The 25,967-nt window shown below is 44.2% G+C and overlaps 1 protein-coding gene across 1 annotated transcript in view; it reads left to right on the top strand.

Annotated features, from left to right (window-relative positions):
• Nucleotides 1-25,967, top strand: part of LOC124775768 (RIB43A-like with coiled-coils protein 2) — a 137,327-nt gene that overhangs the window by 69,592 nt on the left and 41,768 nt on the right. Inside the window, exons 4-5 of the mRNA XM_047250600.1 lie at nt 2,420-2,660; nt 20,335-20,562. Of these exons, the coding sequence (XP_047106556.1) occupies nt 2,420-2,660; nt 20,335-20,562 (469 nt within the window). The remainder of the gene's footprint in view (nt 1-2,419; nt 2,661-20,334; nt 20,563-25,967) is intronic.

Here is a 25,967-nt window from a genome sequence, read left to right as displayed (position 1 = left end):
CACCTTTCTGATACCTCTGACAGTGGAATACATGTACCGATACCGTTGTTGCTAAGGTTGTACAGTAAGCAACTTTCAGAGGTGATAGTGTGGACCAAAACAAGAAAAATGTCTAGTAAACATGGGCTGCAAAATGCATACCTCAAGAGCTGTGAGCTCTTGTTCAGTAGACGAATGTGTTTTACACTAGCGAAGACGAACAAGTTTTCGTAGCTTCTCAGGTATCGTTTTTAGGTCCCATGTTTATTAAACATGTCTTCTTACTTTGGTTCGTACTACTAAATCTGAAAGTTATGAGGGTCACTCCAAAAATACAGTTTTCATTCTGCATGTGTGAAAGTTTTACAGTGTGTAGATACACCCTTCCCGCTTGTTTTCATACTTAGTTCAACCTGTTCTCGTGAGTGGCGCCGTCACAGCATGTCTTCAAGGTGGCTGCTACACTTGACGTTCGTCAGAAGCAACGTGCCGTCATAGAATTCCTGTGCTTTGAAAACGAGACAGTGGGAAACATCCACAAAAGATTGAAAAAGGTGTATGGAGATGCTGCTGACGATCGCAGTACAGTTAGTCGGTGGGCAAGCAGGTTACATGATGAAAGCGAGCACAGCAATATTGAGGATTTTCCTCGCAGCGGCAGGCCTCGTACTGCACACACTAGAGACAATGTGCAGAGAGTTATGGAACCACCATAAATTCTGATGCGTATGTGACGACACTGAAGAAACTTCAAGCTCGACTGAGTCGTGTTCGACTACATCGGCAAAAGCAGGATGTTTTGCTATTGCACGACAATGCACGGCCACACATCAGTCAAAAAACCATGGAAGCGATCACAAAACTCGGATGGACAACACTGAAACACCCGCCTTACAGTCCTGACCTGCCTCCATGTGACTATCATCTCTTTGGGAAACAGAAAGACTCTCTTCGTGGAACAAGGTTTGAAGATGATGACTCCCTTGTGCACGCTGCCAAACAGTGGCTCCCACATGTTGGTCCAGAATTTTACCGTGCGGGTATGCAGGCGCTGGTACCAAGATGGCGTAAGGCAGTTGAGAGGGATAGAAATTATGTGGAGAAATGAAAATATTGTTCCTAAAGGATGTATCTACACACTGTAAAACTTTCAAACATGTAGAATAAAAGATGGATTTTTTTAAAAAAATAGTGTGCATTTCTTTTGGAGTGACCCTATACCTGCCATGCAATCTTAGCAACAATAGTACAGGTACAACACTGTCACAGGTATCAAAATGGTTTTCGCTAATAACTTTCGACACGTCCGTTTCCGGTACAGGAACGCATAACTCAAATCGATACATATATCCTTCTCCATCATCCTTGAAAGTTTGTAACATAATCATGAAATCACCCTTTATACACTGGGTGATCAAAAAGTCAGTATAAATTTGAAAACTGAATAAATCACGGTGTAATGTAGATACAGAGGTACAAATTGACACACACGCTTGGAATGACATGGGGTTTTATTAGAACCTAAAAACTACAAAAGTTCAAAAAATGTCTGACAGATGGCCCTTCATCTGATCAGAACAGCAATAATTAGCATAACAAAGTAAGACAAAGCAAAGATGATGTTCTTTACAGGAAATGCTCAATATGTCGACCATCATTCCTCAACGATAGCTGTAGTCGAGGAATAATGTTGTAAACAGCACTGTAAAGCATGTCCGGAGTTATGGTGAGGCATTGGCGTCAGATGTTGTCTTTCAGCATCCCTAGAGATGTCGGTCGATCACGATACACTTGCGACTTCAGGTAACCCCAAAGCCAATAATCCCACGGACTGGGGTCTGGGGACCTGGCAAGCCAAGCATGACGAAAGTGGCGGCTGAGCACACGATCATCACCAAACGACGCGCGCAAGAGATCTTTCACGCGCTATCTGTCGCACATTTTGTGAACTTTGTTTTTTTTTGTTCTAATAAAACCCCATGTCATTCCAAGCATGTGTGTCAATTTTTACCTCTCTATCTACATTATTCCGTGGTTTATTAAGTTTTCAAATTTATACTGACTTTTTGATCATCCTCTACATACATTTACAGGATGCGGCGCCTATAACTTTGACACTCTATAGCGTCATTGGGTTAATTTCCGGACATGGGTTCCGATTCAATCTATTGAGGTACTCCGTCTACAAGTCTTAGAAGTTTGTAACGGGAATTTCCGAACACCCTGTACAAAACAAGGAGAATACGTGTAATATTCAAGTTTCGCTATTACCGCAAACTGTACACAAGCAGCGCCGTCCCAGAATCACTTGACTAGCCCGGTGTGATGTTGATCACATACGCAGTAGACTAAGTTCACTCCATACTCTACGGTCCCGTTGTTTTATAGCCGCGCCTCGTATAGGTTGTAACGCGTGTTGTGTGGCGTGTCCGCGACGCAGGTTCGCGGGCGAGGACGAGGGCGGTCCGGCGCGGCGGCGCCAGCAGAAGCTGCAGCAGCGCGCGTGGCTGGAGCAGCAGAGGGAGGAGGCGCGTGCGGCAGAGGCGGCGCGCCGCGAGGCCGAGCGCCGCTACGCAGAGGCCTCGCGCAACCGCGACGCGCTCGCTACCGACCTGGGCAGCCTCGAGGAGCGCCTGCGCCGCCAGCTGGACGCCGCCACCGCCAGATACAACAGGGCGCTGGTCAGTCTCTCTTAATAACTGGCTCACCAACGACCACTTTACGAGGAGAGTTGTAAAACTACCGCCCGCATCTCGTGGTCGTGCGGTAGCGTTCTCGCTTCCCACGCCCGGGTTCCCGGGTTCGATTCCCGGCGGGGTCAGGGATTTTCTCTGCCTCGCGATGGCTGGGTGTTGTGTGATGTCCTTAGGTTAGTTAGGTTTAAGTGGTTCTAAGTTCTAGAGGACTGATGACCATAGATGTTAAGTCCCATAGTGCTCAGAGCCATTTGAACCATTTGTAAAACTACCGTAGGCTATCCTAAGTAAGCGGGACTACGGTATTTTTCCTAGTAGCTTCGGTCAGTAAGATCGTAACCGCGCTACCTCTATGTCATGTGTGTTGCATACCTATCAGGCGTTACCTCATTTCGATTGCTTTGTTTGCATATGAACTCAGTCTCTTACTAGATTCCCATAGAAACTGGAAGCAGAGAACGGTCTTCCCCAGGGAAGCGTCCTGGGACCTCTGCTGTTCCTGATCTATATAAATGACCTAGGTGACAATCTGAGCAGTTCTCTTAGGTTGTTCGCAGATGATGCTGTAATTTACTGTCTAGTACGGTCATCCGAAGACCGGTATCAGTTGCAAAGCGATTTAGAAAAGATTGCTGTATGGTGTGGCAGGTGGCAGTTGACGCTAAGTAACGAAAAGTGTGAGGTGATCCACATGAGTTCCAAAAGAAATCCGTTGGAATTCGATTACTCGATAAATAGTACAATTCTCAAGCCTGCCAATTCAACTAAATACCTGGGTGTTAAAATTACGAACAACTTCAGTTGGAAAGACCACATAGATAATATTGTGGGGAAGGCGAACCAAAGGTTGCGTTTCATTGGCAGGACACTTAGAAGATGCAGCAAGTCCACTAAAGAGACAGCTTACACTACACTCGTTCGTCCTCTGTTAGAATATTGCTGCGCGGTGTGGAATCCTTACTAGGTGGGATTGACGGAGGACATCGAAAGGGTGCAAAAAAGGGCAGCTCGTAGCTCGTTTTGTATTATCGCGTAATAGGGGAGAGAGTGTGGCAGATATGATACGCGAGTTGGGATGGAAGTCATTAAAGCAAAGACGTTTTTCGTCGCGGCGAGATCTATTTACGAAATTTCAGTCGCCAACTTTCTCTTCCGAATGCGAAAACATTTTGTTGAACCCAACCTACATAGGTAGGAATGATCATCAAACTAAAATAAGAGAAATCAGAGCTCGAACAGAAAGGTTTAGGTGTTCGTTTTTCCCGCGCGCTGTTCGGGAGTGGAATGGCAGAGAATAGTATGATTGTGGTTCGATGAACCCTCTGCCAAGCACTTAAATGTGAATTGCAGAGTAATCATGTAAATGTAGATGTAGATATACAAAGGGCTGTGGAACCTATGGAATGTCCGCCGAGTGGGGTCAGCGTGTCCGACTGTCGTGTAGCGGGACCAGGTTTGATTTTCAGCCGGGACGGCGATTTTCTTCGCTCAGAGACTGGGGGTTGTGTTGTCGTCGTCATCATTTCATCATCGACATGCGAGTCGCCCAATGTGACGTCAGATGAAAATACTTGAAACTCGGTGACTGAGCTTCGTCAAATGTGGATTCCTGGCTATCAGTGCCGTACGATCATTTCATTTCACCTATGGGACGTTTCTGTTCTTCATAATTATCCCTCTGTTCTTACTTAAAATAAACAGTATATATAGAAAAACTTAAACTGTCAATGTTTAATTGAGGTTTTATTCGACACTTATTGATTTGCAACGTGAAATAGAGGGACGTTGTAGTAAAAATAAAAAAATCAGATTTATCATGCAGTTAAGAGTAGTAACAGGAAGCTCCTGCCTTTGATCATGATGAAGAACGTTCGACTGAGTACAAAATAACAATAATAATTATATAGATTTTTTACCTTTGTGCATGTAAAAAGTACTTGCATCAGAAGTAACTGCTTTGGTTGTGTATAGCAGCTGTAGTTACGCGAGCAGCTAATTTTTATTACTTACAAAATGCAGTCTGTATTTTCTACAGATATAAAATACACAATGGAGTAAATGCGAATGTTTTACGGTTCTAATAATATGCAGAACAAATAAACAGAACACAAAGCGTAGTCTTTGGCTCCCAGTTTCTCTTTCACACATTTATTTACGTTTCTTTCAAAAATGGTTCAAATGGCTCTGAGCACTATGGGACTCAACTTCTGAGGTCATTAGTCCTCTAGAACTAAGAACTAATTAAACCTAACTAACCTAAGGACATCACACACATCCATGCCCGAGGCGGGATTCGAACCTGCGACCGTAGCGGTCTCGCGGTTCCAGACGGCAGCGCCTAGAACCGCACGGCCACTTCGGCCGGCACGTTTCTTTCCCCAGCAGTTCTACCAACACTAACAATAATCCTACTATTTACTAAGGCACTTATGTACTGTACCAAAACTACCGAACTATAGTTTTGGCAGAGCACAACTCTAGTCCTGTGTGTTACTGGGTGAGTACTTGGGTGCGTGATTTATGGAATATGAAATATATTGGATGTCATCATTTTGGAGAATTTTGTTCTGCAGTCATGTGGATTTATTCTTATGCTTCCAATGACAGTATAGGGTATTTATGGTTCTGTCTTTCAAAAAAATTTTGTGAGTTAGTCTCAGTGATCTGGGGGATTTTGGCAGTGCTTAGGTTTGTGTAGAGCTCTCTCTTTGCTTGGTGCTGGCTATCATCTGCGACCCTACATCTGTTTTCGATTCAAAGAACCTTGGCTAGGTTTGTGTCAGAGGTCAGTGACCATACTTCGGTACCAGTTGTGATGGTTAGTCTCTTGCTTTTCATTGGGGGACAAAGTCTAAAGAGCATGCTGGGCCCTTTACTGCAAATGTCAGTGACATAACCTTTGACTGTCAGTCTCTTCTCCAGTTTTTATCCTCTGGTACAGAATGTTGTTTTTCCAGGGAAGGATTGTGGCACTGAAACGGATAACCAAGTCTCTTTGAGTTCTCTTAAAGGTAAATAACACTCCATGAGTCTTGCCAGTTATCTAGCAGTTGTTCGCCTACTGCTACACAAGTCTTAGGTGCTGCTCGAGATATTTTGCTAATAACTGAAGACTCGAGCTACTTCTGTAGAATACAGTGTCATCTGCAAATATAGAAAGCTGATCTCTCGGCTATTTTGGGATATCATTTCTTAATACAGAGTAGAGTATAGGGCCCAGAACTGAGGACTGCTAGACTCCATCTTCAGTGTATGTTATAATCGTATTGCTGCCAGTTCCCAGGACACACATATAGGACATACCAGATGTATTCGCAGTTGCTAATAATGACTATCATCAGCTGTAGAATGGAATGTCGACGATGAAAATTTGTGCCGGACCGGGACTCGAACCGGGATTTCCCCGTTATCGCGAGCGGTCGCCTTACCATTTGGCTATCCGTGCACGACTCACGGCCAGACTCAGACTTCCATATGTCGTCAAGCATATGTCTACGCTCTGTACTCGGACATCCATTATGCACTTGGTTGACGACATATGGAAGTCTGGGTGTGGCCGTGAGTTGTGGCCGGATAGCTAAATTGTGAGGCGGCCGCTCGCGATAAGCGGGAAATCCGGGTTCGAGACCGGGTACGGGAAAAAATTTCCATTATCATCGTTCCATTCTACAGGTGCTGGTAGTGATTATTCGCAATTTCGATTTCATCTGATATGTTTCGTAACGGTTGTGGTCGCCGCAGTGCATCATCATCAGAATAACACAGGCATTGCAATGTCGTACACATACAGAAAGGTTGTTTTTTTTTTTTTTTTTTTTTTAGAAATGATGCTATTACCATTATAATACGACCTGCGCAGCAGAGCGCCCTTCTTGTGGAGCCTGTGACAAATGGCTCATAGTCCACATGGCACCGAGAAGCAGGTGGCGCGCCAGAACGAGCTGTATGTAAAATCCATCGGCGTCGGCAGAAATTTCTTCAACGGGTGGAAGGGGGCAGCAACACTCTGAAACTGCCGTTTTTGATATGACTGAGTTGCTCTATTTCGAGAGTCGTCGCGCCACATGTGGTAAATTCTGTTGGTGCACAGAAAACTTATTGTATCCCCCAGAATTGATACTCAGCCACTCAGTACTTGTTACAAGTATATTAATATTCATACTTAAAAAGTAAGCATGAAGACGCGACTATCTTCACAGTAGACCTTTTTATGTTCTTCTATTACATAATTAATCCTTGTTTAAGCCTGTGCAATCTGTTTTTTATTGCTTTCGAAAAACATTTATACTTCCGGTACTTGATCTAGGTACAGGAAATGGTACGTACGTGTTATGTACCAAGTTGTACTGTAAATTACGGAACCTACAAAGAACATGCACCTAACATAGAAATACTCCAGAATGACGTAAGCATGCCGGCCGAAGTGGCCGTGCGGTTAAAGGCGCTGCAGTCTGGAACCGCAAGACCGCTACGGTCGCAGGTACGAATCCTGCCTCGGGCATCGATGTTTGTGATGTCCTTAGGTTAGTTAGGTTTAACTAGTTCTAAGTTCTAGGGGACTAATGACCTCAGCAGTTGAGTCCCATAGTGCTCAGAGCCATTTGAACCATTTTTTGACGTAAGCATGTGTTATATATAGGAAGTTACGTATTACATTCATTACTACAATTCATAAATTGGAGCAATAAGTTCAAATGGCTCTGAGCACTATCGGACTCAACTTCTGAGGTCATCAGTCCCCTAGAACTTAGAACTAGTTAAACCTAACTAACCTAAGGACATCACACACATCCATGTCCGAGGCAGAATTCGAACCAGCGACCGTAGCGGTCGCGCGGTTCCAGACTGAAGCGCCTAGAACCGCTCGGCCACTGCGGCCGGCGGAGCAATAAGTCTAAAGCACTTGTGACCAGTGGTGATGACTTCACAACAAGTGGGATAAACAGTAACATTAACTCATAAGTACCTAACATGCGCAGAGGTGTCTTGAAACAGTCATCTGATTTAATATTTCTAATTGTCGTTGAAGAATACCAGTTGACTTAAAAACTTAGGTGTGATGACTCTGATAGTACCTAAGCACTGCAGATCACAGACAAATCTTTAAACAGCTTCTGGAAACAGCAATTACCTATACTATACTTCTCAGAGACATGTATTCGTAAAAATGGAAATGATCGTATGGCGTCAGTGACCGGGAGTTCCCATGCGGGAAGTTCGGCCGCCAAATGAAAGTCTTACTGAGTGCGACGCCACATTGGGCGTCGACAGTGGAGATGAAATGATGATGAGGAGAGAGCAACACCCAATCCCTGAGGGGAGAAAATCTCCCACCCCAGTCGGGAATTGAACCCGGGCCACCGTGAGTGGTAATCCAACGCGCTGACCTTTCAACTAGTGGGGCGGACGTGTATTCGTAGTTAAGATGTAAAAGAGATCACTTCCTAACACATTTTGTGAAATATTTTCAAGAACAATGATTCGAAAATAACAGTCGCCTTGCAAAGAACGGTAGATGGAAGCTACTTACATTTTCAAAATGAATGCAGATGTATGTATAGTGGTGTGTCTTTTCCTTACCATTTTTCCTTCCACAGCATTTGTGTTTCTGTACCACGAGATATAAAATCTGTATTTTTTTACATTTGATGACGGTCTGGGACGCAGACGTCACAAAAGCTCGAAAATAAAGCCGGTAATCGCTTTATGGTAAGTTGTATTTGAAGTAATATTGCTGAAGAGTTTTTTATTACTCCTTTTCAGTTTCTGTACAGTGCAACGTGATATACGCGAAATGCGTTAGCACCAAAACTGCTGTCACGTTTGTGCTTGTGTGTAGCAATCAAGCCGTCGTATGCAGGCCAGCACTCGCTGTTTACGCAGCTCGTCTTCTCTCGGCCCTCAGCCCTCTGACTCCTCTTCGCCTGGGAGAGCACTCGTCACAGTCTTACGGGACCGGACTTACGCGTAGGCTGCACGGTCCTGGATCTATGATGCTGAGAGGATAGGGAGCCTTCAGTCGCCGCTTGTACACTATCCGTCGAAAGCATTTGGACACCCCTATGTTCTGGAACTGACCATTAGACGTCAAGGAAGACAGATCTGCCACTGTAAAAGGAGGCAGGGAGTCGAGGCCCACGAGAAGACAGAGCGCGGCGCGTACGTCACGAGGGTACACACGTACCCCTCGAGAAATACGGGCCCCGCAACGTACTTGTGACGTCACACTAGTCGGCTTGTCGTTCACACTTAGCGAACGCCCGGCTTCGAGCCGGGCCCACAGAAAATCAATATGTTTTTGAGAAGGTACCCACTGAAGGTCTTAACTTTGTCACATGCTGTCGAGAGCTTGCAGGCGTTGAAACGCGCAGTCAAGAATTATTAAACTCGTATCTAACTGTTACTTGCTCCCCGCCGTTGACAGCTGCTGGCGCTCGTACGATACACAGTATCACGTGCTGTGATGTTCGAGCCACGGCCAGCCTTCCTCGTGGACCTCGCCTCGGCAGGGAGCACTGTGTCGTCAATAGAGAAGCTGTAAGAGCAGAATTGGTCGTCCAGGAGAACTCAGCGACTTCGAGTGTGGTCCAGGCATTTGATGTCACCTGAATAACAAATCCATCAGGGCTATTCCAACCCGTCGACCACCGCAGAGAGTGGTTGTAAAGAATCACATAAAATCAGTGGAAGGGGAGAAAAACATGAGGTACAACGGTCGAGCAGCTCCTTATACTCCTCACACTTCTGTAATCAGTGCTAAGCGACGCTTGGCGTGAGGTGAACAGCGATGCACTGAGCAGTGGGTGGTTGGAAACAGTAATGAAGCTATACCCTGTGGCAAGCTGATTGAAGAGTTTTGGGTTTGGAGACTACCTGCAAACTTTACCTGCAATCATGTCTAGTGCCACGAATGAAGTATGGAGGAGGTTGTTTCGTGGTATCGGAGTGTTTTTATTGGTTAGGCTATGGTCCCCTTATTGCCCTTAAGAAAATGCTAAATGCAATTCAAACACTATCCTGAAAGCGAAAATTAGGACAAATCAGGTCAATAGATAGAGAAAAGCTCATGCTTGGCATAAAAACAAACGTGTGATTCCTTCACTTACGTTATCAAAAATCAATACTAATTCTCGTTTCACCACCTATTGATGGCACTTCAAATAATTACATTATTTCACTGAAAAATCTGTAGTTACTCGTATATCACAGTTCATAAGAAAGTTCCGCATGTTCACTATGTGGAAAAATACTCTTTGCTTTGCGTGCTATCGTTTGCCGAAAACTCGTATCGGTATCTGAAACCGTTTTTGAGGTACGAGGTGTGGCTAGAAAAAAACCGGACTAGTACTGGTGAAACAATAAAACGAATGCAATAAGGCTGAAAGTCGCGTGGCCTGTCACGTGACTCTCGCTCCGCCTACTGCTCAAGTTTCATCTGCCTCCTGCACTCAGTCTGCCCGTAGCGTCTGTTTTAAGTAGTTGACGTTTTGTCTGTGCGTCGGAAAATGTTGAGTGTACAGAAAGAACAGCGTGTTATCATCAAATTTTGTTTCAAACTAGGAAAATCTGCAAGTGAAACGTTTGTAATGTTACAACAAGTGTACGGCGATGATTGTTTATCGCGAACACAAGTGTTTGAGTGGTTTAAACGATTTAAAGATGGCCGCGAAGACACCAGTGATGACACTCGCACTGGCAGACCATTGTCAGCAAAAACTGATGCAAACATTGAAAAAATCGGTAAACTTGTTCGACAAGATCGCCGTTTAACAATCAGAGCAGTGTCTGAGTTAACAGGAGTTGACAAGGAAAGTGTTAGGCAGATTCTTCATGAAAGTTTCAACATGAACAAAGTGTGTTCAAAAATGGTTCCAAAGTGTCTCACAATTGAACAGAAGGAACGCCTAAGAATGATTTGTTCTGACATCCTGGAAAACATTGAAAGTGATCCCACCTTCTTACAAAATGTTATTACTTGCGATGAATCGTGGTTTTTTACTTACGATCCCGAAACTAAACGCCAATCGATGCATTGGAAAACTCCTGGTTCTCCACGACAAAAAAAAGCACGAATGTCAAAATCGAAATTCAAGGCAATGATGATTGTTTTTTTTGACATCAAAGGGATTGTGCACATTGATTGGGTACCAGAGGGACAAACAGTGAATCAGCATTACTACATTAGCGTCCTGGCTACCCTACGTGAGCGAGTACGGAGAAAACGGAACGATTTGTGGAGAAAAAAGTCATGGATCCTTCACCAAGACAATGCCCCAGCTCACAGTGCGTTGTCAGTGAAGACGTTTTTGGCAAAACACAACATTCCCATCTTAGATCATCCACCCTACTCACCTGATTTGGCCCCCTGTGACTTTTTTCTTTTCCCTAAAGTCAAATCAGCTTTGAAAGGAACTAGATTTGAGACTGTTGAAGCAGTAGAAGAAAAAGCGACGGAAGTAATGTATGGACTTACCGAAAATGATCTGCAGCATTGCTATGAACAGTGGAAAATTCGTATGGAGCGGTGTAGAGACCGAGGAGGAGAGTACATTGAAGGATATAACATGAAATTGTAAATAATTGTAAATAAATGTTTTTTTCCAGCATCAGTCCGGTTTTTTTCTAGCCGCACCTCGTATGAAGGTATTATGAATCACTTTCATTCTAATGTTTGCCTGTGCCATCGGAAGTGATTGTTCCACATACAACCTATCTTCTCGAGACTCAACAGGTAGTTATCGTCTCAAGTTTAAAGAAAAATTCAATATATTATATACATCTCGCACACAGAAATGTATGATCTAACATCCAAAAAGTTCAAAATCGTAGCGATCCGTATTTTTTATTGCAAATTATTCAAATTTCGTGCGTTACCTTACTTAATATAGAAACATCACAACAACTATGACCATTAAGGAAATTATACGCATTTCATCATGAAGCTGGCGAATGATCTATGAGATGTGAGAGAATCATTTTTTTTAGGTTCTTTAAAATCGTGTCTGAAAAAGTCGCCGTGCAGCCGGCATGCGCACGCTTCCATTCCCGCGGTGTAGCCGAGGCGGGGATAGAATCTTTCTCTCATAGCAGCTGAAGCGTACTACTCAGTAGATGACACAAACGCAGGCGGTCATCCTTTCAGAACAGAAGTGTGGGCTTACTCAGCACTGAGAACGAGAAAGTGTTTCTGCACAGGGGCCAAGTTACCTTGCATGAGCTACATTATGCTCTTCACTAGTTATGTGTATCGTATTCTTCACAAGGCGAATCTCTGTTTGTTACATCACAACACCGTCACACTGAAATGGGTTGCTCTGTTATTAGACTGTGAAGGTCAAAATTCGTTTGACTCTACGGGTATCTTCACGTTGCAGGAAATGAGGATCATTGTAATGAAAATTTTTAATGAAAAATAGATACAGGGAAACTGGACTGTTGTTTCCCTGAAGCAAGCTGAAAGCAAATGATATGAAATACATGCTGCCTGCCGAAAGTGTAACGGCTCTAGGGAGGCGCTTGGCTGGAATTTCTCCACGATAGTATGTTGCTGCGTTTCTGTGTGGTGGATGCTAATATCCGGTCCGCAACTGTATAATCCATGTCGTAGGAGAAAAAAAATCCAACGAACAGCTACAGTTTTTTTTCTTTGAATTTCATTTGGAGACAGGTTTCGAAAACTTACATTTCCATTAGCAATGCAGAGCAAAGAAAGAAAATTTGTTATGCCAGTAATGAAAGATAGAAGTGTACATTTATATTTTCCTTTTTTCATAAACTTTTTCCTTGTGGCGGAAAATAAGCAAATGAATGTCATACAACACAAATCCGAAATTGAATCACTGAGGTCAGATTCCAACAGTTTTTTTTATTCTTCTGTTAATAATACATCAGTATTTTTCAGACACTGCTTATTAAACTAATAGTTCGACAATATTCACGACTGTCAGCACTAGCCTTCTTTGGAACCAGAATTATTAAATTCATCTTGAAGTCTGAGGATACTTCGTCTGTCTCATATATCTAGAGCACTAGTTGGAATAATGGCATCCTGCTTGGCTCTACTAAGGAGCTCAGTTATTCTGAGGGAGTGTTGTCCACTTCAGAGGTCTTCTTTCGATTTATATTATTCAGTGCTCTGTGAAATTCTTCTCGAAGTATCATATCTTCCACCTTATCTTTATCTATTTCCTCTTGTTTTTCTATAACATTGGCTTGAAGTTCATTTCTGTTGTAATTAAGCAGTATTTAATTGACTTCTAGCAGGAACCAATTATGTACAAAAGAGATGTCGCAATACACATAGAGAACTAGGCCAAGCGTAGCTTGGCTACCTTTAAACAGACTGGGGCCCGTGGCGGGCTCTGGCGGTGATCTCTCTCTCTCTCTCTCACAAACACACACACACACACACACACACACACACACACACACACACACATAAACACTTTCTGAGTCGCCCTCTGCGGACGACAGAACATTGCCGCACGCACGGTCTTTTGAAAGTACGCATACGCATTACAGCATTCCTCCTCTCTTAGGGAAATCAAGTATTCTTAAGACGTCTGTGCTGTTCTCTTCGTCCGCTGGGCCTTAGCTAAGGTGACAAGCTGCAACGGAAGCGTACGGTTTGAAGTGCTTCAGCCATGGACGCATTCTATGCCCACCTTCCCGTGTCAAACCATACGGCAGCACCGGCGACGTCGAGACCGTTCTATGTCGAACTCGGGCGTCGTCTCTGTTGACAGTCCTCATGGTGTTGATGATACTGGTATCAGTGGTTGCTCAGGAATGTGTGACGGAATACATGACGATGATGTCAGAAGAAATAGAGGAACTGCTGGTTTGGCCTCCGAGGATGATTGCTCTCATCCGCACGGGAGTTGACAAACGGCAGCAGCAGATGATGTGATGCCCGATGTGGATGGGCTCGGAGGTGGTGGTGTGAGATCTGGAGGCACGCGGCCGTTCACGTGAAGTCGCAGCTGATCGTGGTCCCTCGAGCAGAGGCCGTCCCCAGCATCTGGTGATGACAGCTGGAATCCACTTAGGGGGACGCCCGAAACCATGGGCACAGACAGTCACACCTGGCTGGAACAGGCGCGGCGGCTGCACAATATGTCCACCAGGTGGAGGACGCAGCTGGAGCCTGTGGAGTAGCTCCACCAGGCGCTTCTCGCCAAATGGCGAAAGGAAAGAAACCGATCTAAGGCAACATCGGATGCAGAGCTGGCAACATATCTTTCATGTGAAGTTTGAACGTTCGCACTAGGCGTTCCGCCTCACCATTAGATTGTGGATCGAACAGCGGCGCGAGGATGTGACGGGTAGCACGGGAATTGCAAAATGCCGCAAACTCTTACAATGAAAATTGCGGTCCATTATCGGACACTAACATCGTGGGCAAGTCTTTGAGCGAAAAATTTTTGGACAAGGCTGCGACATTAGCAGCTGTGGATGTAGAAACACTTATGGAAAACAAGAACATGCGTCATCGACCAACAGCCAATAAGCTTTGGGAAAGGAGCCAGCGAAACCCACATGTATACAAGGAGACAACGACGCCCAGGGAGCTGCTTGGTGTATCGCACACTGTGAACACGAGTCAACCAGGTGGGTAATGTCACTGTGCGAGCCGGGCCAAAACACGTGTCGATGGGTCTACACTTTCCTGCAGGATACATCCCAATGATCTGCATGTAACAAACGGACAATGTGCGACGGAAGCGCTGAGAGGATCACTACCAGAAGGGCCGCGTGATCCATGTCTGAAAGCAGAACGCCATCCACAACACAGAATCGATGTCGAAATATGTAATAATTACGGAAGTGGTCGGACGCACGAGAAGATGGTGACTCTGGCCAAACACGTAGTACGAATGCTATGACCTTCTGCAAAACGGTTTCCGGAGCTATAGTTTTCGGGATCCATGTGCTAGTTACAGGAAAACCGTCAACCATCTGCTGTGCAATGTGAAAAAATGGCCCTGAGCACTATGGGACTTAACATCTGAGGTCATCAGTCCCCTAGAACTTAGAACTATTTAAACCTAACTAACCTAAGAACATCACACACATCCATGCCCAAGGCAGGATTCGAACCTGCGACCGTAGCGGTCGCGCGGTTCCATACTGTAGCGCCTAGAACCGCTCGGCCACCCCGTCCGGGTGCAATGTGAAAACAAAGAAATTCCTCCTGATCAAATCCTGAATCCGAACCGGTCGGCATCGGCATTAGCGTGTTGATTCGTAGGGCGGAAATGAATCGTGTAGTTGTAACGCGAAAGGAAAAGAGCCCAACGTTGAATCTGATGTGCCGTTTTACTTGGTATAGACGCAGAAGGACTGAATAAGGAAACCAATGGTTTGTGTTCGGTGACCAGGTTGAATTTGGTACCTTAGAGACAAACATAGAATTTCTTCACAGCATATACAGCTTCCTTATACCTGAGCCAGTACCACCACCAACCCGTACTCTGAAGCGTCCGACTTAGGTACCAAGTGGAGGTGTGCCTAGTACGTCACTAAGCAGGGAGCCGACTGCATAATGGTATTAAGAATGACAACATGGTTTCACAAGCCGGCGACCATGGATGTAACGGCTGCGTGATTGTCGCTGCACAAGGGAAAAATTTATGGCAGTAGGCGACTGCCTACAAAAACCTGAAGTTCTGCGACTAACGTAGGGCGTCGAAGCGACGCAGTAGCATAAACATGTTTATGCAGGAGTTCGAGACCCTAGTGAGAATTTTCAAACCCAAGATAAACGATAGAAGGTTGAAAAAAATTGACATTTCTCCAAGTTACACTTCAGCCCAGTCGCTTGGAGCACAGAAAAAAAGAGTAAGGAGATTTTGTAAATGTTCCTCAGAGGAGGCACCGGAAACTAAAATGTTATCCAAATAGTTTGCACAACCTGGCACAGACGCTGTAAGTAGTTCCAAAGAAACGCTGAAAAATAGCGGGAGCGCTGGGAACTCCAAAAGCCAACGGCAAGTATTGGTGCAGTTCCAAAAGAGGTATTGACAACTAGCATACGTTGTGACTTTGTATCTAAAGAGAGTTGCAAATAGGCATCTGACAGACATTGACCACCTGATAACTTTGCAAAGAGTTCGCCACGGCTTAGTATCGGGTATGTGACCATCATAGATTGTGCGTTCACAACAACTTGAAAATCGCCACAGAGGCGTTAACTGCCCCGACTGTTTCTTTACTACAACTAAGGGGGTACACTATTCACCTGATGCAATACGCTGAACACAGCCGGATTCCATGAGGTCATTTAATTCCTTTTTGACTTGTTCCCTGAGTGCCACTGGAACCAAGTAAGCCCGGGAAAAACGAGGCCGAGCGGAAGGTTTCATGGTAAAGTGCGCTTGAAAGCTGTTGGCACACCAAAATCCAGGAGAGAACGAAAAGGAAAACTCAGAACACAATACATCTAAAGGTGTATCAGGCACTTATTCAGACACTAATTCACTTCATCTGAAATAGTAAAACCAAACAATTTAAAAGCATCTAATCCAAAAAGATACTCCATACAAGCATTATCTACAACAAGAAATGTGAATGACCAGACTACTGACTTGTAGATCATTGAGGCAGAGAATTGGCCGAGAATAGCAATACTCTGTTTATTATCATTTACTAAATTTCGTGACACAGAGAAGCGGAAGGTGGCCCAAGTCCATATAAGTTTGTGAGTTTAACAAAGTCACCCCAGCTCCTGTATCCGTTTGCATGTGCAGAACTTTACGAAAATCCATAAAGTCAATGAAAAACTTGTTTGGCGCAACAGACATAGCCAATATAATTTTTGCATTCCAAACAGAAGCAATGTGACCTTTTTCGCTGCGATTACGACAGGTAGCCCAGGGTTTGGGCAGTCTGGGCGCTCATGGTTAATGAAATAATAAGGGCAGGATGGGAGCGTGGAACGCACACGTTGCTGTTTACTGACCAGCGTACTATGCTGGGGCGGATGCTGCTGGGACCGAGGACTTGACGCTGCGATCGTGTGTGCGGACCGCCGCGACCATGTCTTCCCTCTGCAAACCATCTTGAAGCAAGGTGGGCAGGAGAGGGTTGGATTGCTGATACCTCATACCATGGCTCAATCTGGTTACCCGTATGTCGCAACACCTCGAACGACTGTGCGATACGTCAACCGCGTAGAGGGTTGGAGTTTCGCAATGGATGGCTCACCCTCGCACCGTACGATCATGAGCTAAACGAATAATAGCATTTCTTAACATTTGATCAGCATGCGGCATCTTATGCAGATCGGACACAAAATGACAGTGACGACATAACCTCGGATTCCAGCCGCCCATGCTCGATAGGATTGATGTGGTTGCTTCCTACAGCGGTAAAACTCGACCCAGGATGCAATAACATGTGTGCGCTTCAGGTGACATTTTGAAAGAAGTTCACACATTTCGTCAAACATTAAAGAAGACGGATCCAGCAAATGGTCTATTTGGCACAGGTCTTGATACATTCTCGGCGATAGCCATGAAAGTTAAAAGGCATGACATAAAACAACATCAGTAATCCCAGAAGCTTGAAAGTGCTGTCACAGACGTTTCTCACATGCCTCCCATTCCCCAACGATCTCATTGTATGTAGATATGGGAGGTGGATAAACCAAAAATAGTAGGTGACACAGGCTGAGCGTGACGACTAGACAAAACAGAACCCAATGATTGAAGTACCTGAGTTTGACTGTCCAGCGCCTGTGGCTGGTGGCGTAACGCCATGGCGAGTGATTCTTGCAGTTCGACCAAACGACGTAAAATGTCCCCCGTAACACCATCAGCCGTCGTGAGAATAAATGGAGGACCAGCCAGTGCAGATATTTGCACGAAGAACAGGACCGCACTCGTCGCCAGTCGTGTTGTAATTAGGTATAAGTACAACATGACCAGTAGACTGAACACAACTTTATTCCACGGAAAGATTAACAGCTTGAACACAGTATTTAAGTAACATTCAGCAGGAACCAATTACGTACACTAAGAGCTGTCGCAATACAAACGAGAACTGAGGTCGAGTGTAACTTGGCTAGCCTTAAACAGACGGGGCCCATGGTGATTCTCTCTCTCTCTCTCTCTCCCTCTCTCTCTCTCTCACTCACTCATACGCGCGCACACACACACACACACACACACACACACACACACAGGTCTGAGGTGCCCTCTGTAGGCAACATAGCACTGCCGCACGCGTCGCCCTTTGAAAGTATGGGCCGCGCGGGATTAGCCGAGCGGTCTGTGGCGCTGGTCTCGGCGGAGGTTCGAGTCCTCCCTCGGGCATGCGTGTGTGTGTGTTTGTCCTTAGGATAATTCAGGTTAAGTAGTGTGTAAGCTTAGGGACTGATGACCTTAGCAGTTAGATCCAATAGGATTTCACACACATTTGAACATTTGAAAGTACGCGCACATGTCACTGCAGTTTCCCTTTCTATCTTTATATCTATTCTAAGTATTCCTTCCACCTTCCAGCTCTCTTTTGCTTATTACTGATTTGCCATCTGAGCTCTTAATACTTCTACATCTGCTTCTCATTCCTTCAAAGCACCTGATTTAATACACTACTGGCCATTAAAATTGCTACACCACGAAGATGACGTGCTACAGACTCGAAATTTAACCGGCAGGAAGAAGATGCTGTGATATGCAAATGATTAGCTTTTCAGAGCATTCACACAAGGTTGGCGCCGGTGGCGACACCTACAACGTGCTGATATGAGGAAAGTTTCCAACCGATTTCTCATACACAAACAGCAGTTGACCGGCGTTGCCTAGTGAAACGTTGTTGTGATGCCATGTGTAAGGAGGAGAAATGCGTACCATCACGTTTTCGACTTTGATAAAGGTCGGATTGTAGCCTGTCGCGATTGCGATTTATCGTATCGCGACATTGCTGCTCGCGTTGGTCGAGATCCAATGACTGCAGAATATGGAATTGGTGGGTTCAGGAGGCTAATACGGAACGCCGTGCTGGATCCCAACGGCCTCGTATCACTAGCAGTCGAGATGACAGGCATCTTATCTGCATGGCTGTAACGGATCGTGCAGCCACGTATCGATCCCTGAGTCAACAGATGGGGATGTTTGCAAGACAACAACTATCTGCACGAACAGTTCGACGACGTTTACAGCAGCATGGACTATCAGCTCGGAGACAATGGCTGCGGTTACCCTTGACGCTGCATCACGGACAGGAGCGCCTGCGATGGTGTACTCAACGACGAACCTGGGTGCACGAATGGCAAAACGTCATTTTTTTCGGTTGAGTCCAGGTTCTGTTTACAGCATCATGATGGTCGCAGCCGTGTTTGGCGGCATCGCGGTGATCGCACATTGGAAGCGTGTATTCGTCATCGCCATACTGGCGTATCACCCGGCGTGATGGTATGGGGTGCCATTGGTTACACGTCTCGGTCAACTCTTGTTCGCATTGATGGCACTTTGAACAGTGGACGTTACATTTCAGATGTGTTACGACCCGTGCCTCTACCCTTCATTCGATTCCTGCGAACCCCTACATTTCAGCAGGATAATGCACGACCGCATGTTGCAGGTCCTGTGCGGGCCTTTCTGGATACAGAAAATGTTCGACTGCTGTCATAGCCAGCACATTCTCCAGATCGCTCACCAACTGAAAGCGTCTGGTCAATGGTGACCGAGCAACTGGCTCGTCACAATACGCCAGTCACTACTCTTGATGAACTGTGGTATCGTGTTGAAGCTGCATAGGTAGCTGTACTTGTACACGCCATCCAAGCTCTATTTGACTCAATGCCCAGGCGTATCAAGGTCGTTATTACGGCCAGAGGTGGTTGTTCTGGGTACTGATTTCTTAGGATCTATGCACCCAAATTGCGTGAAAATGTAATCACATGTCAGTTCTAGTATAATGTATTTGTCCAATGAATACCCGTTTATCATCTGCATTTATTCTTGGTGTAGCAATTTTAATGGCCAGTAGTGTAATTTTAAAAATGTGGTCATATTTTAAAACGTTTTTTAAATTACTATATATTTGAATATTTTATTAATGCTATTAGCTACACAGCAGCAATGGACTGCTCCCAGTGCCCCCCGCCCCCACTCCTTCCCAACCACACTGATAGGTGAATGAAACAGCAATAAAGGGGAAATTCCAGCTTCATATTACGTATATACATATTATTTTAGTAAGTACATTATGTACGCATATATTAATTAATAACTAACCTGTGTATACCAGATAATACACTTTCCTGCCTCACTCACTACTTATGACGTTTGACATATTTTGAAGGAATTCTTGTATCAGATAAAAAATGCTTTTAATCCAAGTATCTTGTATGTTACTGAGAGCTTAGAAAATGGCATGTCTAGCCTACCGTCCTTTCTTGCGTTTTGTTTATATTCATTCACCTTCAAGACAAGTTTCTGTATGTTCTGTTTGACATGCATTAGGCAAATTATACATACACAGTGGCAACATGGTTGGTATGACTACCAACATGCAACATGGTTGGTGGTTGATTTACTGGCTGGCATATGACATACTCCCACCACAGGTTTCTGAGGCTTTTCATATAAGAAATGCTTTCAAAAAATTTCGGTGTAATATGGTTGTACGTAACATGGGGACTATGTGTGGGCAGGCAGAGGAGCAAGAAGAAGAGCGCCGGCGGAACCACCAGCGTGAGCAGGAGGACAACATGGCGGACATCCAGAACTGCCTCAACAGCGACCTGCTGACAGAGAACCCCGACGTAGCCGCCAGCAACCTCGGCCCCGAGCGCAAAGTCGGCTCCAAGTTCCGCGGCATGAGTGCTGAGCAGAAGCGCGCATTCATCGAGGGGCAGCGCCAGCAGAGAGAGGAGAGGAAGGTGCGTATAGCGTAGCCTGTGCAGGCTGACCTAACTGGCACACTCCTTGGCGCCGGCATTAATATCGAGGAAATCTGTGTTGAAACTTCTTACGCAATAGTGTAGATTACACGGCAACTTGATTTGTAGAATACTTTCATTTGTATGGTTTTTCAAATTTGTTGTGTTGTGCACCTGCAGACCCAGGTTTCAGTTCTGGGGGAGGCGTCACAGTTTGCTACTATATCTTTCCACTAAACATAACTTCCTGTCACTGCCCACTTTTTTCTTGTCACTCTTTCGTGCTGAGCAAGTCATGTCAGAAGCGTGTTCTCCCGTAACTAAATTAAAAATAATTGCCATATCTTACTTCTGATCAAAGTTTTTGAGAGGTCTCCGTTAGCTGTAAGGCAAGTGATAGAACTGGGAACCCTTCTAAAATATTCCGAGCTGGGACTCCTCTGCCACACTCCAGCTCTGCTCGCATTTGGCTGAAATTTTTGGGTTATTGCAAAACATTCTTTATGGGTGTCCTGTCATATAAAATCACAGTGTGAGCACGATGTTTCGGAAAGGTCACTTTCTCTTTCTGTCTTTTGTTGAAGTGCTGGTGTGTCACAGTCCACCTGTTTATGTCGATTTCAGTGGTGGATATTTAAATCTCATTGTTGGAAATCTCAGTTCAGAAATCTCTGACCGTCTGAGTGACACATAAGCGCAAATAGTGTACTGTGGCTGGTGTACTCTGTGACTGAAAGATTCCAGAGAGACTCAAGTGGAAAGTACACAGATCAGTAATCCTTTCAGTTGTACTACATGGTGCCAAATGGTGGTCTTCAACAAAAGAAGTGAAACAGTGACTTGCTATAATCAAAATAAAGATTCTCTGATGGACATCTCGATTAACGCTGCACAATCTTGTCACAGGTCACGAGGTTCGCCAATTATGTGGAGTAACGCCGACATTAGGCAAGATGAGAGAAAGCTGTCTGTGATGGTACAGGCATGTTCTTAGGGCAGACAAAACAACAGTCGTGAAGACTGGTTTTAGTTTGAGAGTAACTGTTAAACAGCCAGTAGGATGACATAGGCAGCGATGACTTGAATTGCTTCATGAAGAGCTCAAGATCTTGCGCCTGCACCATGATGAGACACAATATTGGATAAAATGGCTACAGAGAACCAAAACAGTAGACCCTGCCAGCATTCGGAACAAACACTAAGGAAGAAGAAGAAGATCAATATGAAGGACACTGGCAGTTCCACAACAGTTTAACAGCAACCTGGGCGATTTACATAGCTGGCGTAGCTGAGGAGATGAGAAACACTTTTTCACAATTGAACATTTGCTTTTCCATTAAGCTTTGCTAGGTCAGTGCAGATTTATTTTCCTGCCCGAGCTCTACACTGTGCATATGTTTACTGCAATATAAGGAGACACAGTGTTGCATTGTTCAATTAAAGGTTTTCTACATTCGTGCAGAATGTGATCGACCCCAGATATACGAAGTCCAAGATTATCTTTCATGCTGCCCAGAAGATTCGGGCCTGACACCTTTCTGAGATGGAGCGTAGTTGGTTCTTGTGGAAGTTGCCCCTACATATGGTAGAACGCAATATTCTGTTCTCCCTCATTGTTTGCTCCTTTTTTACTCTTATTATTGTGTCTGTGTGCCACCAATGCCTTCCTGACTTCTTCATCACTGCATCCGTTGAAAGAAAAAGTGCTTTTTGGGCAGTCCGGTTCCATCAGTTAGTTGTTACACTCATATATTTTCTTTGTCGGGCGGGGGGGAATTAGCCTGTGGCACACAAAGGAAATAAACAACAGAAAAGGAAAAATTAAATGGGCGAAATTATCAAATGGTTCAAATGGCTCTGAGCGCTATGGGACTTAACATCTATGGTCATCAGTCCCGCCGGCCGGAGTGGCCGAGCGGTTCTAGGCGCTACAGTCTGGAACCGCGCGACCGCTACGGTCGCAGGTTCGAATCCTGCCTGGGTCATGGATGTGTGTGATGTCGTTAGGTTAGTTATGTTTAAGTAGCTCTAAGTTCTAGGGGACTGATGACCTCAGATGTTAAGTCCCATAGTGCTCAGAGCAATTTGAACCATTTTTTCATCAGTCCCCTAGAAATTATAACTACTTAAATCTAACTAACCTGAGGACATCACACAACACCCAGTCATCACGAGGCAGAGAAAATCCCTGACCCCGCCGGGAATCGAACCCGGGCGCGGGAAGCGAGAACGAAATTATCAAAAAAATGGTTCAAATGGCTCTGAGCACTATGAGACTTAACTTCTGAGGTCATTAGTCCCTTAGAACTTAAAACTACTTAAATGTAACTAACCTAAGGACATCACGCACATCCATGCCCGAGGCAGGATTCGAACCTGCGACCGTAGCGGTCGCGCGGTTACAGACTGTAGCGCCTAGAACCGCTCGGCCACTTCGCCCGGCCAAAATGATCAAAACTGATCAGTAAAGTGGAAATTTGTCCTATAGTAAAATAATGAAAGCTGGTTTTGGGAATCATTCTGATGTAAAGGTAAGCACATCATTAAGTAAACTTTCCTAGCAGTCGATGCTATGTTCAGTGCGACTGCATGCTGGTATACAAAATCAGACGTTAACACAGAGATCACAGAAATATTATATGTAATTGAATTTGAAAAGGTTTGAATTCACTGACGTATTCAATGAGGACTCTCTTTGCACACAGTATTCAAAGCTAAGATCGCTAGTGAACAGAAACAACTGCATTGAGTCCAAACTTGTACACAGTCTTCTATCTTCTGTCAAAATAACTGCTCCCATCAGTCACTGCTGTGAGAGTCTTGTTAGAGTGAATGAAAGCGGATAAGGAAGTACACAATGGCATAACAGGTCATCTACAAATCATACTCACTACTACAAATTACTTATCATCGAAATTAAACACAGCATTAAACATTGATGATTATAGTGCCTAGCCTATTGCGCACAGTATCGTTTGATCGCCAGATGCGGCAGCGAGAAGCATCAACATATTTGCAGCTCTAATTCCAGTAACCTCCAACAGTTCAGTTCTATGGAGACGGTGAAGCCACTTTGTAATTCATTTTCCGTATTTGAAGGGGGATAATGCTGCGACAATGCATGCTAAGTTGGTGGAAGTGTATGGCGACAATGCACTATCAAATGACGCTGTGGATAGGTGGCACAGAAAGTTACATTGTGGTCAAACCAGTCTTAATGACGAGGAATACAGTGGCAGACCATCTCTCTGAAAGATTCAGATATTGTAATAAAAGTTGACACCATGGTTCTTGAAGACTGGTCTATCACAAATAAAGTGATAGTGGAAAAAGTGAAATCAGTTACACATGAGTTTCAACATCTTGCGTGACATTTTGATTTGAATACGACAAATGGTGGCACCTCCTTCATTTTTTGACTCCTCACACGTATTCAAAAAGCCTGCCGAATTGAGGTAGCAGTGGAAATGTTGCACCTGTGCCAGGCCGATTCAAATTACTTACTCAGTTACCTAATCACTATGGATAAAACTGGCCCAAGACAAAGGAACAACAATGGAAACGTGTGGATTTACTATCTGTGAAAAAGGCTAAAGTACAAACCATCATTGTGCAAAGTGATGCTGGGCTGTTAAGTAGCTGCATTCACCGCATGTAGTGCGTCCACACCATTGATACTCAAAGCTAAACAAACAAAACGAGATCAGTTCATCACAGAAGAGTGTCCACAATTTCTTCAGGAATACCATATCCTGCTGAAGCCACTCATTGGTGATTATATCCCATACGATACCAAATTGCCAGAAATTTGCTGTAGGATTAATACCATATGATTTAGTGGGTCGATTGAGTTGTGTTCACCAGACCAGGAATGTAAGCATGCAATCCTGTGAACATTGTTGTTGTCAATAGGAGTGCCCAAAGTATACTCTGCATGAAATGTAGAAGAAAGAGCAACACTTGATCATCAGGAATGTTGAAATAAACATCCTCGTTTATTTCCAGATTCAAGATACAGTACTATAAAATCACTAAAACATCACGCAATCACCTCCAGTCCATACTGCATCCTCCACTTGATGTGAGTCAAATGCCTCATTGGGATGTCAATACCCCCAGTGCCTTGCACGAATTGAACAGAGGCCAAATTGCAACTTGTCAGATCACACTACAAATCTTCAGACAGCTAGTGTCTAGTTCCTTGTTATGTGGTCTAATGAAGATGTGCAGTTTGATGTACCTCTGCTTGCAAGGCATCTGTGGGGCGGCAGGTACATTAATGTCGCCATTCACAAGAGCCTGAAAAATATGTTTGTGGTCACCCAGAAAGCGATGGAGAACGTGTTGACCATAATTTCCAGTCTGCAAGTCCCCTTACTCATTGTGTTCAGTGAAAGAAAATGTTCATATTTGCTATTTACTCAGTGGGATCGGGAATTATGACTATAAATAGAAGTTTTGAGGTGCAACTAATTAATATATTCAGTATAAGTTCACATGCACAAACACATTAATATTATTCCTGATAATAATAATAATAATAATAATAATAATGCCCCTATCAGAAACAGCACTATTAGCCATTCGGAGGCGACCTCTACAGGAAGTTCCAAGTACAATGGTCTGTCACCTTGACTAATAATCACCATAAGTTAACTGCTCACCTAAAAAGTGGAAAATAATCTCGCCAATTGCAACGCGGTTTTGTCAACATTACGGACAGCATACAGTTACTTCCATGAAATCTAACTGATCGAGGATGGTGTACAATACTCACGAGTTCACTTCCTACTTTTACCGAAAACGCTTTTGGTAGCAGCCTAGCTGTGACGTCATCCAAGGGACAGCGTCTGTCAGCGTTTGACTGACATGGACGACAGATTAATAGCTCAATACAATGAGTCTCTTTCACTGCATCTCTGACCATATTTATATATGGGTGCAGCGGACCGCCAAACAGAACATCTGCTGTCAGCTAATTAATAACTCTATCATTCAGCAATTTACAATCTCATTAATTTTTATATGAATGGAATCAAGTTGGCTGTAGTTACAGAAAAAGTTTAAGCTTGACAGCATTCAAATTTTGTCGACTAGAATTTTTAGAATGGAACCGACACTGGAACATGACCTCCGATCTGCCTCCTTTAGATTTCTTGTAATGATTGTTATTTACACTAAACTTGGTGCAATTGTATTATTTAATGAATTTAATCAGGTGTTGTAACTAGAACTTTCTGTGACAAATACAAATGATAGTTAATCTATTATGAATATGGACGATTTCGTTCCAAATGTAGTTAAATTACTTGAATACTACCAAAGGTAGCTTATTGGTGTATGTTTTTAGTGGTTTTATATCAGACTGAGGCTACATACGAATTTTCATCTTTCTCAGTCTAATA

The sequence above is a fragment of the Schistocerca piceifrons genome, chromosome 2, assembly GCF_021461385.2.
Source record: "Schistocerca piceifrons isolate TAMUIC-IGC-003096 chromosome 2, iqSchPice1.1, whole genome shotgun sequence".
In the NCBI taxonomy this organism is placed as follows: Eukaryota; Metazoa; Arthropoda; class Insecta; order Orthoptera; family Acrididae; genus Schistocerca; species Schistocerca piceifrons.
The sequence above is the reverse complement of the archived record's forward strand: the minus strand, read 5'-3'. Positions and strand labels throughout refer to the sequence as shown.